Source organism: Pyricularia oryzae, chromosome 2, assembly GCF_000002495.2.
Source record: "Pyricularia oryzae 70-15 chromosome 2, whole genome shotgun sequence".
Classification (NCBI taxonomy): domain Eukaryota; kingdom Fungi; phylum Ascomycota; class Sordariomycetes; order Magnaporthales; family Pyriculariaceae; genus Pyricularia; species Pyricularia oryzae.
In genome coordinates this window covers 4,941,754-4,959,948 of record NC_017850.1, presented here as the reverse complement: position 1 = coordinate 4,959,948, position 18,195 = coordinate 4,941,754, and the positions used below count along the sequence as shown (strand labels likewise).

Sequence of the window (18,195 nt, the reverse complement as noted above, 5' to 3'; positions counted from 1 at the left end):
ATTGCTTTTTTACTGTCATGGGTTTTTGTACCCACTCGTTCTGGAAACTCAGATCTTTCGTCCTGTTAAATACCTAATCATGGTGTTTGGGATGGGGGCCTCAGCTGACCCTAACCAGTATTATTTACGAACTACCACGTAAACTCGCTGTGGTTACAATGCCTAGATTGCTTGTACGGTAAATTACAGCCAACTACTTGGTAAGTCATGTTAGATGACTACTTTGACGCTTATCACGCCAGCACACTTGAATAATGACCCGTCTGATCAGGTAATTACCATGCCACCAAAAGTCGGTGCCTCGACCTAGAAACCTAATAACCGTATGTGCCGCCTCGGGGGAGTTCAGCTCAACAGTCGAGCCCTTTCAGTCGGGCCTATTCTAGAAAAAAAAAACAGACTCATCCCTGGATCGTGCACCCACGTGTGGAACCGGACCATCTCCGAACTGTGGTGTACGAAACCCGATAGAGCCTCACCGGTCTAGCTTTCTTCTGCTTCCCATCATTGATTATTACAGCAGGCGCCATCTGAAAACATGTTGTCCTCGTCGGACAGCTATTGAAGTTACGACCCTTAGATGTTGGTTTTCATCGTTATACCAGCCGGATCCTATCCAGATAGAGTTACATTACCGGGATATTGTGTCCTAAAAAGCAGTATTTCGATCTGCCCGTCCTACCATCGCCTGGATCAAAACAATTTAAGCTGCTGACAGCCATAACTATCTATCCAACCACGAAGCAGACTTTGGTTACATACTACTGGTAGGAAGAGAGAGAGAGAGGGAAAAAAAGCCTCCAGCCCCTTCGGGCGACTCGCCCCTCGTCCACCAGGGGGTGGGCAGATCATCATTCAGCTGCTTCAAATTTGAACCACACCGAAGAGCTTTCAGCCCCACATCCAGGTTTCGTTTGGTTCGGAACAAACGTGGTTTTTGGACCCCCGATTTTAAAGAGCCAAGAAGAAGAAAACTTCTACATTTGGACTCCCCGTCATCCCTTGCTTTGATTTAATGCGAAGAAAAAATAGAAGAAAATGAACGCGGTTCCTTTGGTCGTCAGTGGCCCTACCGTAGAGAAGGCGCTTTAGCCGAGCGGAGCGCACCTCCGACCGTACCTTGCCTACATACATATTCCTACCTATTATACCGGTACGATGCGTCTTATTCTCTTATTGTCCGCCCAAAGCAGCCGCTCGTCTTGCAAGCAATACTAACTTGACGCAATCAAGAGAGCGGGAGAGCTGCTCACCGATTCAAACATCGTCCTTTCTTTATCTGTTGAATTACTACTTACTCACTACCCTTTGCCCCAGCCTGGATACAATACATAGACCTGCCCTGAATTCTGCGTCGAGAATGGCGACTGGCTGCCTCTCCCTTTTTTTTTTTTCGGACGTCATCTGAAAACGGAAATCAGGTCGTCCTTTGGCGAAGTCTCACATCCGTCGAATCTGCGTGGCACTGCCAATGCGGGTTACCCCCACCCTTTGTACGACTAATCCCCACTAAATATGTCAATTCGGCATTGAGAGTTGCACTGCCTAGCACGGCTCCCCTTCTGGAAGCAAGCCAGGAGGAGTCGGCTGATGAGGTCCCCAGTTTTGGCGTCGAAAAAAAAAAAAAAAAAAAAAGAAACGAAGAAAAAAGAAGAAAAAAGTACAAGAAACTAATCTGCCATAATACTATTACTAGTAATACACTCAAAGAGCCAAGAGACTAGTTCGTCTTATTGATGGGTTAACCCAAACTGAAGCGAGTCCCGGTACGATCCGGATCGGGGTTCGGTACGAAATCCACACGCAGTATACAGCTAGCTCGCGACAATTTCGTAAGAGCACGCATTTACCGAGCTCGGCATTATTTATTTCTCTTTTTCCGTGTCATGTTGACTCAAGATTTACTCCAAGCCTTACGCTACCCCCATCGTGGGAATTAAGGCGACCCTATCGGGATTTCATTCTTTCAGAACCGAAGAACTTGACCGCGTCCTTGTGTGTTTGCTCTGTCTATGGCGATAGTCTAAATGCCGTGCACTACAAATCGTGTCTCTAAGTTGCGCGCAAACAAATGCGTCTCCAAAACTCCTTGCCAATGCTAGTTTACAAGATGAAGCGGTTTCTCCTGTGGCATCAAAAGCTGGCCTCGCATGTCCACATTCTCCTACTCGCCTCCTACCCCACGTGCCGCCTCTCGGAGCTTCTGCAACCTCTGGTGCCTGATCACATACAAGGAAACGAGTAGGCCCAGACCACATGCCCCTAATGTGAAAAAATACGCAGGACGGTAGCATTCGATTCCTTCCAGGCAGGTCCTCTCGCCTCCTGGACCGACGACGCTATGTGCATCGAACGCTTGTCCGTAGAAAAAGTTGAATATCCATCCGGACAGGACCGGGCTGAAAGTCATGAAACCCCAATTCTGCGACAGGCCGTGGATCCCAAACGACTCGGCTACTATGGAAGGGAATACCCCAAATGCATAGCCATAGCCCAGCCCCGAGAGCGATGATATGAACAAGAGGAAGTGGGGGTTTGTGATGGTCAAAGCACATATCTGGGCTGCGCAAAAGACAAGGGCTGAGATAACCAGACACCAGACCCTGCTGGCTTTTAGGTTCTTGACGAGGTAGTCCGATCCGACCCCTGTGTACTCTTGTCAGTTCCGTCGCAAGAACATAGGTCGAAGCATCGCATCTAAGCGTGCAATGTTTCTTTGTTTGACTTACCACTCAATAACCTTCCTGAGAAGCTACCAACAGAGAGTATTGACACGTGCATCTGTTGCTTGCCAATCAAAAACTCCTCGCTCACGGACTCGTCGTAGTGTTTCCATAAGGCATTTGTGTTGTGTCCAATGTTACTGTAGAATGATTAGCTGGATATATTCGTCCACAAGGCACGTAACGTGACTCACTTGATTGTCATGAGTCCGATGCCGGCCAATATACCCATGATCGAGAAAAGTTGCCAGAACTCGGTGTTCTTCAACAAGTTCCAACCACGAATATCAACTCGATGGGAGCGGTCGAGGTCTATGCTCTGCACAAGTACCTCTCCGGGTAACGACGAAGCTGTTGATGAGCGGGACATCAATGACGAAGTCTCATCGGCAGCTTCCTCGTCGCCTCGTCGCGGCACGTCCGTGTCCAAAGTCTTTGGGTGCGTTGCCAAATTATCCCCGACCCCGCCTTCTCCATCTGCAACAACGTTCTGTTCGCCGCTGTTTGAGCCTATTTCTTCATCAGTATGGACACTAGAAGTTTTGGCAACAAATTGATCGCGAGAAGGAGCGGAGGTCGTCCGCCTCAGCTCCGTAGAGTCGGCTAATAACACACCGGGGACACTTTGATACGGGGTACCAGATTCCCCGAGGCTACCACCCGCATGGTTGTGATGATGGTGCTCCGAATTCGGGTGCGGCCACACTTTGAGGAAGAAGAATCCCACAAAGGTCAGGCCAATGGTCCCCACCGCTAGGACCAGCAGGAAGGCGCTTGTGTCCCCTGGGAACGCAATCTCTCCAAACATTGAGAAGAAGAATGCGCTCAAACCAAAGGCAGCCAGCGGGAACGAAGTAGCTGTACCGCGATGGTGAGGCCAGTTGAGGGCCGATGTCTTCACGGAAGCAGCAAACGCCATGCAGCCACCAAAGCCTGTTAGGTAGCTGCAAATGAACAATAAAGGCACATATCCGTCACCCTGATCAAAAGCGACCTTGAGTCCAAAGTAGCCGATACCAAGCAATGCCGAACCTAGCATGACAGCTGGTCGTGAACCGTTGCGGTCAATGACCCAACCGATCGGGACGCCCATCGTGTACATGCCCAAGTTGCCAGCCACGCCAATGAGCTCGCTCTGCGTCGTCGAAAGACGGAGCTTATCAGCGAACTGCGGCGCCCACGCGCTGTAGACATCTGTTTGTATGCATTTCGCTGGTCAGTGGCGGTTCTTGAGCACATCGTAGGGAGTGATTCCGTCAAGGCAGTCCCACAGTTGGTGCCGCATGCTAGCGATATAGCCGTCGCGGCGATGCTCGAAATAATACGAGCCCTATGAAGGTTCCTCTCCATCATGGTTTCTAGTTTATCCCGGGGCCTCAAGCCGCTTCACTATCGTCGGTGTTGCTATTGTTGTTGTTGTGCGTACGTGGAGGGTTGTGGAACGGGCTGGGATGCTAGATCATGACGTGCGCCGCAGTTCGGAGCAGGGTTTCGGGAGTGGAGGACGATCAACGCCGACAACCTAAAAACCAAAGTAGAGTAGATAACACTCAGTCATCCCGAGAAAGCGGAGACAATTTGCTGTCAGTAGGCGCGTGACAAGGACTTCCACGGCCGCTATCACGAGACATCCGATATTTTCATGGTCGCATGGTCGAGCTGGTCTGGAGTGTACCTTAGCGTGTTGGAGTAGCTGCATTGTAGGCTGGAACCTCGGGTCCTTATCTTGGATAGACGGGATGTCCCCGCCGGAATCGCAGGAAAGGTGGAGCTCAACAATCGTAAGTGGTCAGTGCGGCGGTAGTTGACATTTACCGCGGCAGGTACCCAAGCAATCCAAGGTACAATGTCAGAAAATACTGATAATCATCGCGCGGGAACAGAAAGAAAGGTACCCGCATCCGCATGCATTTTGGCATCAAGATCCAAGATTTCTCAGCTTCATTGCACCAAGGAAGACGCGATTGCGAAGAATCGTGCGCCGAAATTTTCAACCCGCCATAAACCAACGGGCATTGATGTTGTCTTCCAGCTTAGGTTCTGGATCTAAAGTGACGAGGTGGGGATGACTTTCATACCCCTCCAATACTAAAGGCAGGTGTAGTGCAACTGCCTTTCATCCTCGATACCCAGTCACGTATCGACCACTCGACCACCGCACTCCTGACCGTGAGCGCATCGTTGTGCGTCCGAAAATCTCGCCATGGCGACCCCGACGCCCATGAAGCATGCCCCCTCGCAGCAGGGTAGAACTCCTGGCGCATCGGCGCAGCAGTACGGCGCGGTCGGCACGCCCCCGGTATCGACGCCCTTCTCCATGACACAGGGCCCGCACAGCGCCGCCTTCTCGCCGCACGGGCCCAAGTCATCGCCGTCGCACTTTAAGAGGTCGCCGGCGAACACGAACACTCTTATGGGACACACCGGCGTGGGCGGTGCGCCCGTCAACTTCGATTCGCCGAGCGCCGCTGCAGCCCTTGGTGCTCTGGGCATCGGCGGAGGGCTCGACCTGGGCCTGGATAACATCGGCGCGGGCGGCCTTGGGGATTTGGGTAGGACGGAGGATGACGATCGGCTTAAGAAGCTGCAGGAGATCCTCGCAATGCTCAGCAAGCACAAGGGCCGGGTCAGCGAGGCTGGGCTAGAGCGGCTGGCTAAGAGCATTGGGCTCGAGACATTATGGGAGGACGGCACCGGTGACAACCCAATGACAAGGACGCTCGTCATTGCCGGTTCAGCCCTGGCACTCGAGATCATCATAACGAACAACATCGTTGACCAGGTCGCGTTGGCCTTCCCAGGTCTGAATGAGACCGTCACCAAACACGAGGGGCGGGCATCCCAGGTGCTGTACGACGACCTAAAGCTTGAGCCAAGGCAGAGCCCGCTATGTAAGATGCTGGAAAAGTTCGCCGCGAATCTGGAGAGGCTGGCGATGCTGGACAAGTTGAGCACGATACCGGGATTCAGCTGCCAGGAGGCCCTTGCTGGAATGCACGAGAGCCTGAACCGCCTCTACGAATGGGACCTGCAGAGGTTACGCGCAGATCCGGCTCTGGAGGGACGTAGCGAGCAATTCAAGGAGCTGACGGCCATCTGCGCGAGGAGCGGCCACCCGGGGATGCACATCCAGGGCCGGGTTGGCCTGACGTTGGAGTATTGGAAGGAGAAGCATCTGGCGCCGGGAACTGCTACCGACCCGGAGGAGGCTAAGCAAATGCAAGATTACATTGACAGGACGGAACGGACGTGGGGTTTGTGGGTTGGCTGCAGTGCGATGAACGTTATGGGATATCCCCCGGCACGCGTCTCGACCGACTGGTTGTCGCCAGCTGTTGAGAAGCAAGGGGCGACGGCCGAGGAGCTGGTCCTTGGAAACGGCCCGATATTAGACTGGCAACAGCCGCCAAATACAGTCCTTCCTCCAGATGCTGAAGACAAGACAGTCGATCAGATGGCGGTTGACGGCATGGAGTTTCAGAGGCTACCCAATGTGATGTTCACAGTAGACTTTGATCCGCCCGTCGTCATGTCGCTTATCGACTCGGACCACATCTACGCGATCGCACAGTCACAACCCATATACAGCGAGCTGAGGACTTTTGATAGCCTCTTGTTTCCTGATCCCCTGGGTCTCAATCCGACGGAGACTAGGACGATCACGAGGATGAGGGAAATCGAGTTACAACCCAGGGATAAAGCGGATCATGGCGACGGGCTGCCAGTGGCGAGGCACAAGAACTCGCTCTTTATCTACAAGCCGGTCTACGGTCGTTTGCTTACTTCGCTGCCCTTCTCGCACCCCAGCCAGCTGATCGACATGCTGCCGCTCCTGCGGCAATATGCATTGCTAACGACCTTGCTCGAGAAGAGTTTTGGACCCCGCGACCCGTCTTCGCAAGCACGGGGCGGCAACGCTGCCACTAACACAACGAACTCTGTTGACGGGAAGACAGGGACAGCCCCGGCGGCAGCGGACGTAGGGAATGTTACTACAAGGACAACAACAGCCCGTGACGATTACTCGAGCTTCACAAAGAACCTACAGCACGGTCGTGGCAGGGGATCCGATGCTGGTCGCGAAGAGGGACGCATGGACCCTGACATGGCCCCAGAGGCATCCAGTAGCGGCATGACAGGTGGCGAGGACGGCAGAAGTGGCCAGGAGGGACAGGATGGACAGGAGCACCCCGCATCGGCAGCCATCGACGTCACGCTCACGGCGCACCCTGTGCCCCGGTTGCAGGTGAATTTTCCCTTCCGCGAAATGACGGCATCGGTTGTGTTCGACATCAAGCTCAACGGCATGGTGCACATCGTCTCAGAGAACATCCTGGACGGTGGCGACGGAATCAGCGGAAATGACGACAACGCCGCTGGTGGTGGCGGTGCCAGCAGTGGTAACGAGGGCAGACGCAAGCGCATGAAGCCGCAGGATCTAGGGTACGCCCTCCAGGTTTGTGAGGATCTAGACGAGTGGTGTGAATGGATACGGACTAGGTTGGGATAGGCCATGTCCGTGTGGTTGTGTGTACCAAAAGTGGTAGTCTGGGGTTCTACCTACCTATCTACCTACCTACGTATACCAGTCAGGGTTTCCGCTCTATAGGTCCAATATAAACATCATCATTATCATGACAATAATAATAATAATAATAATAATAATCAGAATCATAATAACAACATTAAGAGCCAGTCAAGACGGGAAAATGATATGTAAGGAGGGATTGCCCCACGTTCTATTTTGTTTCACGGCGAGGCCGAAAGAGGTCCCGCAGACGGAGTGATTATGCCCGCTGTAGAGTACTGTATGTATAGATAACAATCGTCGAGACAAAATATAAGGAGGCGAAACGGGTTGACGGGACGATGATTGACGCGTTGACGGCTTCCACCCCACGTAGATCGTCTCACCCTGCATGTGTTATTACCATTTATTATCCAGGTACTTACACTGACAATGCTAAGCAATCGCCAAAGAACGGAGGTAGACCTCGAAGGGGTAAGTGTACAGTATGGGCACTAACAGCAAGTAGGAGGGAAGAAAAAACCCTTCCCCCTGTATTTTTTTTCTTACTGCCCATAATGCAGAGAAATTGATAATATCAGACAGATTTGACAGGCACAAGGGGTCGAGGGGTTCGTTCTACGGGATGACTTGCTTGCGCGTGGAGGAAGGCTTGGAAAAATATTATCCACAATCGGTTTGATTATAGCCCTGTACCACGTAAGACGACGCCAGAGATGAAGGGAGACGCTATTTCTCCTTGCAGCATGAGCGTTGTGGTCGGGCCGGGCACATTTTGGGATCGAGGGGCGCATGAATTCGTCATTTCTCGAAGGGTCTGGCGGGCTTGTCTTGCAAGGGGTACCTATATTTTCTAGGCCGGGGACGAACGATGTTTAAGAGAAAGTGGGATTCTTTGTTTTTGGGCAGCCATGTTAGTAAACAAAAGATTTAAAGAATAAAAATAAAAAACAAATAAAAAAACCGGTCGTCTCTCCCACTGTGTGTCATTTTACAGCATTGAGTCTAAAAAAATAAAACAAAAATAAGTTAAACACCGACAAAGCCGGTTATCGACACTACCTTGACCACCACGTACAAAGTGGACATGGGGTGCATTGGCTTGCAGCAACATCCCGTTCGGTACTGACCGCGCCTTCATCGATGAAGAAGAAACAAGAGCCCAACGTGGAGGCGAGAGAGGGGCCCAGGCATGTTGGGAACAGGATGGGAATGTGACAAGGCCATCGATGGCTTGCTCGCATGGATAGGCTTCAAAGGTGGATATGGTCTTACCTTACGCAGTACTTCTAATGCAAGTACTGTACGTACAGTGGTAGTCTTTTTGGCCTTACCCTCCCCTTTGGGCTGGAAAATCCCTAACATAACTGGGCGAGCGAGGTTGGTCCTTGATGCGGACCGACTTCTACGGGCTTGCTTGCTGCATACTTTTGTAGATCCACCTAGATCCTCCAAAAGGGGCCCGCGGATCTTCAAGATGCGCGCGCGCTTCTTTGCTGCAGGTCTTTCTCCAGCCAGCTAGCCAAAGTACAGATAGCTAGCTAGCTACATACCTAGCTACTTTGCTAATGTCTGGCCGGTCGCCGACACCAAAAGAGGGCCTTTCCGCAGGCTGAAAAAGCGTGGGCGGCGGGCCTCCCGAAGGGGACTAGATTAATTGAAGCACCAAGTAAATAATAAAATCTATAATTTTAATCCTCCAGACAAACAGGTAAAATAGTGGACTAGAACTAGACTTGATCTGGATAGGCCTGGTCAGGTCTAGTACTTGGTAGTTGGTACGAACCCAGATTAATGTCTTCTCAGCACAAGGATTTATGAAGTCGGACGCTTAGAATTTCTTGTCGTCAAGAAAAAGGTCCCTCGCAAACATGCCAATTGTCATAAAAAGTCAAGACCGGGCTGCACAAAGGGTCCTGTTTATGTGTGGGCATGACATATGCCCAAATGACAGATGGAAAATACGACCCGGTGCTATGAGCTGTACCATGGGTCGACAAGGTGTGTGATCTAATCTTTCCTGACTGGTGGTAACACGCCTAGGTACCCTACCGTATGTAGGCAGGTTGGTAATGTATTCATTTGTACGTAGGTACATAAGAACACCTGCTTCGCCTCTGGTATCTAATAGCAGGTTGGATTTGTCAGTAGGTAGGCGAAATGTCCGAATCCGATTCTTTGTCCGCATAAGCCAGACAAGGGTAGGAAAAAAAAAGCCATCAGGTCAATAAATCGAACGAATCGAAACGATCAGCCAGAAATCAATATCGGCTTCTTTCAATGCGCCAAACCCAAGGTTATTTCCCTAGGCCATGTGAGATTTAGTTCTTTGAGGCGGAGAAATGGACTACCGCAAAATTTCTTAATCTTCCGAGTCTAGGTAAGGTAGCCTTGTAAGCCCATTTATGGCATGGAGAGATATTCTTCATTACATGCAATGCCGCGAAAAGGAACAAAAAAGAAAAGAAGCAAAAAAAGATTCGAACCCGCGAATTTTTGTGGGATCGAATCGCATTACGTGGCGCGCGGCAGCGAGGAAGGACTGTAAAAAAAAAAGATGATCACCAATGCAGCGGGAACCAGACAAGGATCGCAAGCACCGGAACCAGGTGGAGCCTTTTGGTTATACGTAGATTTGGGTACCGAAGCGAGATGGAGAACGCGCACTGGCGGTACTCGTCCGGCATCTTTTTTGGCTTGACGATTTCGCCAGACGAATACGCATTGAAACGAGTAATATCGGGATATCACTCAAAATTAAACAGCCCCAACCGAGAGAGAAAGAAAACAAAGACAAAGTGACAGGGGAAAGAAAATGATCTGATACCTTCCGTTAGTTGTAGAGGCACTCGCCGAATCCGGTAACATTGCACCGCCGCTGACACTATCGGTCACCAGTTGCTACTTTTGCGAACTGTTTTTTTTTTTTTTTTTTTTTTTTTTTTAAGTTTTGTTTTGTTTAATGTACTTTGTTCATTTTCACTGTCGCTGCTGAGAGTCCCACTTTCCGTGCCGAGTTAGACCAGGTGACAGGAACTCTTCTCACCCCCGTTGCTAAGCTCCTCCTCTCCACTTGGAAGACGACTTGTTCACGAAGCACAGTGGCCAACCCATCTGATTTTATGCCCGTGCATTACGGGGGGGGGGGGGGGGGATGTACAGACGTGGAGGGGAGGCAGGAGCGGGAGCCCTGGAGGGCAGTTATGGCACTACCTAGGTAACTAACTGTACAGTTCTGCTCCTGTACGTGGTGGTGTGCAGCCCCGCGGCGGGTATCCAAGCTGTTCGCCTGAGTTTTGAACCCAACCGAGGAGCCAACAACAAAGACCCATCCAACCCGTTGGCCTAATATTGTCTACCACAATACACCCTAACACCTGGTCTAGTGCTAGCAATTAAGCGGTTTGAGAAGGTCTGCTGCACAAACGAGGGGGTTGGCTATGAAAGGGGGGCACATTGAGGGGGAGGAGTAAAAAGTGAGGTCTAATACTTTGATAAATCTACTATTGTGCAGGCACTGGAGAAACATGCAGAAAGTCGGTCTGGTGACGTCTGGCTTATGAGCCTACATAATACAACGAAGGACTGTATGTACTCCGTTGAGATGCTGCACCGGAAGCCACGGTTTGCTATCCGTAGGGACTTTGGCCAGGCACCTTTTGAGAATCCCGATTGATGTCAGATATTTCGTAGGTACCTACCTTACACCAAGAGAGGTATTTGCGGTACTGTAAATTACCTACCTAGTTACCTGCTTCGCGATCTTCGGCCGCCGCCGATCTGTTTATTGCTTCTTCTCTCTTGCTTTTGTGCTTTGCTAACAACAGCGTGAAAGCGACGTTGGCAAACACTGTGCGCGCAGCGGGTCAATGACACCATTCGCTGCTACACTACTGTGCTCCATCATATTAGACAGACCAAAAGGTACGTACCTCCTGAATATTACAGTAGCAGTTACATCACACATCGAGCTACGGATACCCTTTTGTTTGCACACCCACCCTCTCTCGCGCTGAGATTTCCCCTTCCAAGCTAAGTAAAGTGGCCGTCATCGTTGGACCCTTCTGCTTCAGAGTAAAGTGCCTAGCGTGGTCGAGATTGACTCGACCCTGAGCCCAACCCAGCTTGAAGAGCCCAATGCGCTTTGTCCCGCACAAAGACACTGCCTCGGGGTTGACAGTCAAAGTAAACAATGCCATCACCAAGAGAGCGATCCACACGTCAGGCCGTGTCCCATCGCGAACCAAGTACAGTACAGATTACATATTACAGATGCAGAACGTGGTAGACGGACAGCCCCAAGTCACGAGATCAGGCAACTGTTCAAAACCTCTCATTGGGTCGGCACCTCACAGGTCGCATCTCTAGCGTGCTGCAGTAAGAACTTCTTTATCCAGTCCTTAGGGAACCGCGGCCGAGGCCCTGATCCCATGAAACGCGCACAATTTTGGCCCCATTTTATGAAGGTCGCGTCCTGAGTCAATCCGGTGCACAGCTAGCCGGGGTTGACGAAAACAATGGCCGGGGAAGCTCTCCAGGGTGGCCGCGTGGCGCCAACTTTTTTTTTCACTACTTAGTGCGCCCGACTGAATTAGGAAATATAAACAAAAAAGAAGAAAGGAAAAGCGTCGTAGTTCGATGGGGGGAAACGGAAAGCAACCAATCTATACGAGAATACTGTGCATGTACAATGAATTGTTGCTACTACAAATTAACTTTGCTTACAATGATTCTCTAACACTTGATGACTGGGAATGACCAAGCCTCCGAATGTCTCTCAGTAAGACCTTGCCAAAGAAAAAGCGGTGCGAAAACTGGCACTGAACGGACCATGCCCGGCGGCACATCACTGGCTGGCAGGCCGCACCGTGCGATAATGCGTCAGTGTTGAGACCTAACCTACTTCGTAAGAAAAAAGGCAAAGGGAAAAAACAAAGAAAAAAAAAACAAAACAAAAACAACTGAAAAGCTGGTGGGGCTGACCATCATTTTCTTTTGGATGGGAGGGGACCCTACCAAAAACCCTGGTCCCTGCATCGAACGCGTCCCACAACGTGTAATCTGGCCTAATCGGGAAGTAATGTCAACAAACGCGACTTCCTTGCCAATCCCACCAATCCCTCCTCCCCTTCACATCAGTCGCAACTGAGTTGGTCAGAGTCGCTCTTTCGACCTCCTAATCCACAGTCGCCAAAAATCCCCCTTTCCACCTTTCGGGCCACACGAGCCGATCGCAAACCATCCCAAGTGACTGCGACCAACCGATTTTTTGCGCAAAGCACTTTTTTCGACTGCAAGCGCTTAGTTCAGCTTCTCATAGACATGCTGCCAAGCTGCTTGGTCAAGTTGAATTTGAACTTTTTTTAATTGTTCATTCGGCCATCCTTCCCATCCCCCATCTCCAGAAACCACCTTTGTACTTACCTAGGTACCTCACCTATAATCCCGGCATCCGATTTTTCTCTCTCTTCGCGCACCCTCTTTGACAGGGCGTATAGGAATCCCTGACATAATTTGCCACCGATTTCTGGACCCTGTTGGTTGCTTGCACGGGCCCTGCCCAGCCCCCCCAGGATAGACCTTAACTGTCTCCCGTCCTGCCCCAAGTCTCCGACACGGACATTCCAGCGTCCCTTAGTTCCTTTGCGCCCTCAACTCCAACAACGTCAGTCAGTCAGTCATTCAGTCTCCAACGTCCCGGTCCCAAAGTGCGCGCGCGCATCGCTTTGTCCTCGGACAGAGAGCCGTCATTTGTCTAAAGGCAATCAGAGCCTACAGTCAACCAGACAACCGACCGACGGACCAGTTGTTGTACCATCAGAATGGTTTAGGATAAACAACTCGACTTGTGCGCCCCTTTTCCTACCCAAGGTACTCAGTCTTGAGTCGCCCTCTACCTCCCTTCTATTCGTTAGCCTGAGATCGATACTTCGAAATATCAGCAAGTCAGGGCCGCCATTGTCAGCAGATCTCCTGACTTCTTTTGCCTGTACACTTATTTTTCCGCCTTGATTTTTGCTTTGTCCGATCAAATAAGCCGCGCTTTCCTGATTCAACTCGTCAGGTGACTGGGAACCATACTGCTATTCGACATCGAGGAAACCGGCAACTGCATTCAGCCGCAAAAAAAAAAAACAAGGTTCTTTCCTCAGCATCCATCTGCAATCACCGTGGCGGACTCGAAGATCCAGCCGGGTGGTGTGGACCGTAGGGTGCTAGGCTCTATAACGCGGAGGCCTTTGGTTTGAGGGAAAAAAATACCGGAGGGCACGCATCCACTCCCGTACAGCAAGACCAGAACATTCCACCACAACAATGTCCTTCTCCAATTCGGGAGGAGGTACTCTCACTCTCCCCTCGCCGACAAACGTGCATCACGTCGACGTGTCGGCCGCCGTGCGCCATTTGAGGCGCTCGCTTTCCCGCTCGCCATCAAAATTCCTGCTGCGCACTGCATCAGATTCTTCTGACAAGTCTGTCGGTTCTCCATCGCCCAAATCGCCATCACCTCAGTCACCGTGCCCCACTCCTCAATCGCAGCGAGTGCAACAACAATCAACAACGCCTGCGACATTTACCTACTCAACAACACCGAGCGCTTTCCAGCCTCAGGCTGGCCAAATCGCACAGACTCCCATCGGCTCGCCACTTCGCTCCGCCAAATTCGCCCTCCGAAACCGGCCAAAGGCTGCGTCCGCAAAACCCCCTACACGGTCGCGCCTGCAGCCAAGGAGCCCACTTAAAAGGGCTTTGAGCTCTAACAACGATATTGTCAACGCACTGCCACCACCACCGCCTGCACAGAGCCCCGAATCTGTCGCTGGTCAGGAGAATTTTAACACGTTTGCGCTTCAGCTTGGACAAGCTGCGCGCTCAACGGTGATGAGCCAAAAGGCTGGGTCCCGCCATAGCATGCACCTGGACCTTTCAGGTGCCTCAAAGGGCGGTGCATCGCCAGGATCGCGATTCCTTGACGTCAAGAGTGAAACATATCCTAACAACGCCGTAAGTCCGCTCAAGAGGTCCGACGATATGATGAGCGCAGATCCAATGGGGAGCCCCGTGGCGAAGCGTCGTAGTCTGCACGGTATTGTCAACTTCGGACCCGACTTTAATGTTATGGACCACGCCCCGACGCCAACGCCACCTCGATCGAGTTTTGAGATCCACGACGACCTGAACAACCAAGAGTACAAATTAACGAGCTCCATGGCTACGATTGCCCGCGATATCGCGCCTCCACCATCGCCATCACCTAACGCGAATGTCCCAAAGCGGTCATCTTCCCTTCGCAAATCGACACTTTCTCAACGACATGATCCGCGCTCATCATGGGGAAAGCGTGCCGGTGAGAGATGGTTGGGTCAGAATTCATCCGAGACAGCTACGCCTATTCAGCGTAACAAGCACACACGTGGCTCTTTGGATCAGTTCATGCAGGCGGAGCCGCGCGAGAGCATTTTTTCGTCGCGCAGCCCGCTTCCTAACCCATCAGCTCATGTATTGGACCGCCCTCACCAGCCGCACCCTCTCTCCCGGACATTGACAACTGCCTCGATCGCAACCTCTTCATCAGGCTCGAGTGTCACCGAAGAGTCACCAACACATTTCCCTGCGCCGCCTCCGAACAGGCCAAGAGGCACCAGCATATTTGCAAGGTCATTGCCGCTGAATGCACAACCAGTTGTTTCGACGCCAGCCTACAAATCAGCCCGGCCATGCCAAGCAGCCTTCGCATCAACTGGCCTGGTGTCCAAGATGAACCGAAACCCGGAACTTGGACCCATTGGTCGAGGAGGCAAGAAGCTGATTATGCCTGATACTCCTTGCAAGAACAACAAGAGAGACTTCTTCCAGACCAGCCAAAACTATCCGCACAATACTTACCCCCCTTCATCCGGCAGTGCCCGAAAGCAGCGCAAGTCGGTGGTTTCGGACCAAACGCCTTTTAGCCCTGCACCACAGCCAAGCTTTTCTGTTTTTGGAAACTCTGAGAGGAACGGAGGACTGTTCAAAAACCGTGGACATAGTCGAAAGAGCAGTTTGCTCAGCTTTGATACGGATGTTGACTCCGTTCTCGCGCTCGACGTCGATCTACCGCCTACCCCCACAAAGGGCGCGCTGGGAGGGAGCAAGTCCGTGTCGACTGGAGCCATTTCTACCACTCCTTTTTCGACCCGCCGCTTCGGTGCATCACCCGCCGCTCTCGGTGCCTCGCTTGCCCGTGTCAGAACAGACATGAATTGTGAGTCTAATACAACCCCCGAAGAGGCGTGTCTTTCACCATTGAAGGTTCATTGTATTGATAAGAATGACGCTCCAGCGAGCCCTTTGCAGAACATGGGTTCCGAGTCCCCCAAGACTCCACAGGAATCTATGATGCCACCGGATGCTAGCCGCCTCTCAATTTCGAATCACAATGAGAACCGACACTTGGCTGTCGACCCGCCTGCTACCCCCACAACTAACTTTGGACGTACATCAGTCATGTCATTTGGGAGCCGGCGCGCAATCACCCCGGTGAACGGCCACACCGCAAGTGAGGTTGATATGAGTTTGGCAAGGAAGTTTTCCAAGATCGAGTCTATTGGAGACGGCGAATTTTCTCAAGTTTTCAAGGTCTCAGCTCAGCCTACCCCTTCACTCTTCGCCGTCAGTCGCCTCATGGGTACGCCATCAACTCCAGTTGCCGACAAAGTCTATGCTGTGAAAAAGCTGAAGACTGCTTTTGGAGGTGTCAAGGATCGGGACAATAAGCTTCGAGAGGCGCTAGTCCTGAGATCCCTAAAAGACCGCGACAACATTCTGCAGTATGTAGATCACTGGGATGAGAATTCCTACCTTTACATTCAGACCGAATACTGCGAGGAGGGTAGCCTCGAAAAGTTTTTCAGCGAGGCTGGGTTTCCAGGTCGCCTGGATGACTTCCGGATCTGGAAGATTCTGCTCGAAATATCTCAGGTATGTGCAACTGATTTGGATTGTACTGGTGTGTTTTATTCACTTCGGAGGACTTTGAGCTAACAATTCGCAGGGTCTCAACTCAATCCATGACGCTGGCTTTATTCACCTCGACCTCAAGCCTGCCAATATCTTTATCACCTTTGATGGCACTCTGAAGATTGGTGACTTTGGCATGACCATCTCATGGCCCGCCACGAAAGGAGGAGATATTGAGGGCGACCGCCAGTACATGGCACGCGAGGCCATGCGTGGACAGGCCGACAAGCCGAGCGATATCTTTGCCCTGGGTTTAATCGCTCTTGAGGCCGCCAGCAACTCGATCCTCCCGCACAACGGCCCAATGTGGTCATCCCTCAGGGATGGTGATCTGTCTGGGATTCCAGCTCTCACCTCTGCCGAGACGCAGGAGACAAAGCGAGACCTTCGGGGTGTGCCCATCGCCCCTGACACAACCCCGTTCGAGGACGTTGTGGCAGGCCTCGACATGCACGCGTCCCGCCGGGACGAGTTCCCATTCGGCCGCGGCCAGCAGACATACAACCCTAGCAACCTCTTTGGCACTAAACGGGCCCCTGAGCCTACCGCGCCATCCTTCATGCTCAACGCTGAGGACCCAGGGTCTCTGGACACCTTTGTCCAGTGGTTGATTCAGCCTGAGCCGGCTGATCGGCCCAAGATTGCGGATGTTTTGCGATTTGCATCCATGCAGTGGGTCTCAACTTCTCGTCGGGCCCCTGCCACAGTTTTCGAGGGAAATTGGGGTCCTGCCCCCGTTGACAGGTCCCCGGCTGAATCCTCTAACACCACCACGGACGTCGAGATGACCGACGTTTGAAAATTCAACCGCTCTCACCAGTGCCAAGACATCTTTGTTCTAGTTACTGGATATGGCAACCAATCTGCCAGAAGCTTGTTTGGAGTTGTCATTGAATTGTATGACGAGAATCTTGCTGGATATTCTCTTCGAATGATCGCCTCTTTTACCACGGCCATGGTGCCAGGTTTTGATCAAAGTTGCGTTGCAAAAAAAAAGACGGACAGAAACACGGCGGACACAATGTGTCCACCCATGATTTGCACCATGTTACGACGAATGTTACGACTACGGAGCTTTACCCTTTTTTTGGTTTTCTGCGGAATAATATTGGCCTCTGTTGCCCATGCACATCCATCACAACACATTACATATAATCCGCAGGACCGGGGGTTTCTCCACATATTCCGCCTGAAATTGGCGGTGCTATACTAATACATGCTTGAGTGCATGGAGGGAAATGATGAATACTGTTTCGACAAGACGTATAATCATGGACCCCTTTTGCATGAGCAAAAAAATAGATAGAGGTCGATGAACGCTTGGGTCGATGAGTGGTTGGGTTGTATCATATTCGAAGCCCCCCATCTCTTTTGACGGCGTTGGAGTCTGGTGGTCATTTGATATTCCCCTTGTTTTTATCTATACCCGGAAGGGATCGCATTGGAATTATTTGGGAGGTGTATCGTGTAACAAATTCCGGGATGGGTTGGTCTGCTACTTTTGAACCTTGAACACCTTTGACGATTTGGTGTCGGGCGGTGTAAGCACCTGTTTTTCTCATGATTGCTCTTGTCTCATCACATGGAATCTCCAGTTGCTTTCTCCACATTTTATTGACTTCTCTGCTTGATCAGCTGTTTTTGTTTTCTCCTTTCTTTTGTGGGACAGGGCGTGGACGCAATCTTCACTGCACCTCTCCATGATGGATACGCATCATAACATTCATATTGGCGGGCTACTCCATCGTCATCCTTGGGCAAGACGCACTTGGTGTGGGATGGATGGGCTTGCCTTACCACATTATGACTTGTACGAAGGGACGATCGATGAGTTAAAGCTACGATATCTACCAATACGACAAGAGCAAATCTATTTGGAATAAAAAATTTGCCTGCTACTTCGCTTTGTGATGAATGCAAAACTGATCCAAGTGTAAACTATGC

The 18,195-nt window shown here is 51.3% G+C and overlaps 3 protein-coding genes across 3 annotated transcripts; 2 read left to right on the top strand and 1 right to left on the bottom strand.

Moving 5' to 3' along the window:
* Positions 1–1,854: 1,854 nt before the first annotated feature.
* Positions 1,855–4,427, bottom strand: MGG_11132 (uncharacterized protein). The gene is made up of 5 exons (XM_003714782.1): positions 3,995–4,427; positions 3,339–3,917; positions 2,918–3,233; positions 2,730–2,863; positions 1,855–2,646 (listed from the first exon to the last, which is right to left on the bottom strand). The coding sequence occupies exons 1-5, from the start codon at positions 4,074–4,076 to the stop codon at positions 2,165–2,167; spliced, it is 1,593 nt and encodes a 530-aa protein (XP_003714830.1). The 5' UTR covers positions 4,077–4,427; the 3' UTR covers positions 1,855–2,164.
* Positions 4,428–4,563: 136 nt separating this feature from the next.
* Positions 4,564–7,414, top strand: MGG_01817 (uncharacterized protein). The gene has a single exon (XM_003714781.1). The coding sequence runs from the start codon at positions 4,927–4,929 to the stop codon at positions 7,231–7,233; it is 2,307 nt and encodes a 768-aa protein (XP_003714829.1). The 5' UTR covers positions 4,564–4,926; the 3' UTR covers positions 7,234–7,414.
* A 4,982-nt stretch (positions 7,415–12,396) lies between these two features.
* Positions 12,397–18,104, top strand: MGG_01816 (WEE protein kinase). The gene is made up of 3 exons (XM_003714780.1): positions 12,397–15,496; positions 15,575–16,212; positions 16,286–18,104. The coding sequence occupies exons 1-3, from the start codon at positions 13,567–13,569 to the stop codon at positions 17,048–17,050; spliced, it is 3,333 nt and encodes a 1,110-aa protein (XP_003714828.1). The 5' UTR covers positions 12,397–13,566; the 3' UTR covers positions 17,051–18,104.
* Positions 18,105–18,195: the final 91 nt, after the last annotated feature.

What these genes read in the sequence shown, in the direction of transcription:
- MGG_11132 (XM_003714782.1), bottom strand. Translation starts at nt 4,076, where the DNA reads ATGATGGAGAGGAACCTTCATAGGGCTCGTATTATTTCGAGCATCGCC. An exon ending in GCTAGCATGCGGCACCAACT is followed by an intron (nt 3,918 to 3,994) that starts GTGGGACTGCCT and finishes GCATACAAACAG; the next exon opens with ATGTCTACAGCGCGTGGGCG. An exon ending in ATCGGACTCATGACAATCAA is followed by an intron (nt 2,864 to 2,917) that starts GTGAGTCACGTT and finishes ATCATTCTACAG; the next exon opens with TAACATTGGACACAACACAA.
- MGG_01817 (XM_003714781.1), top strand. Translation starts at nt 4,927, where the DNA reads ATGGCGACCCCGACGCCCATGAAGCATGCCCCCTCGCAGCAGGGTAGA.
- MGG_01816 (XM_003714780.1), top strand. Translation starts at nt 13,567, where the DNA reads ATGTCCTTCTCCAATTCGGGAGGAGGTACTCTCACTCTCCCCTCGCCG. An exon ending in TGTCAGAACAGACATGAATT is followed by an intron (nt 15,497 to 15,574) that starts GTGAGTCTAATA and finishes ATGACGCTCCAG; the next exon opens with CGAGCCCTTTGCAGAACATG. An exon ending in TTCTGCTCGAAATATCTCAG is followed by an intron (nt 16,213 to 16,285) that starts GTATGTGCAACT and finishes AACAATTCGCAG; the next exon opens with GGTCTCAACTCAATCCATGA.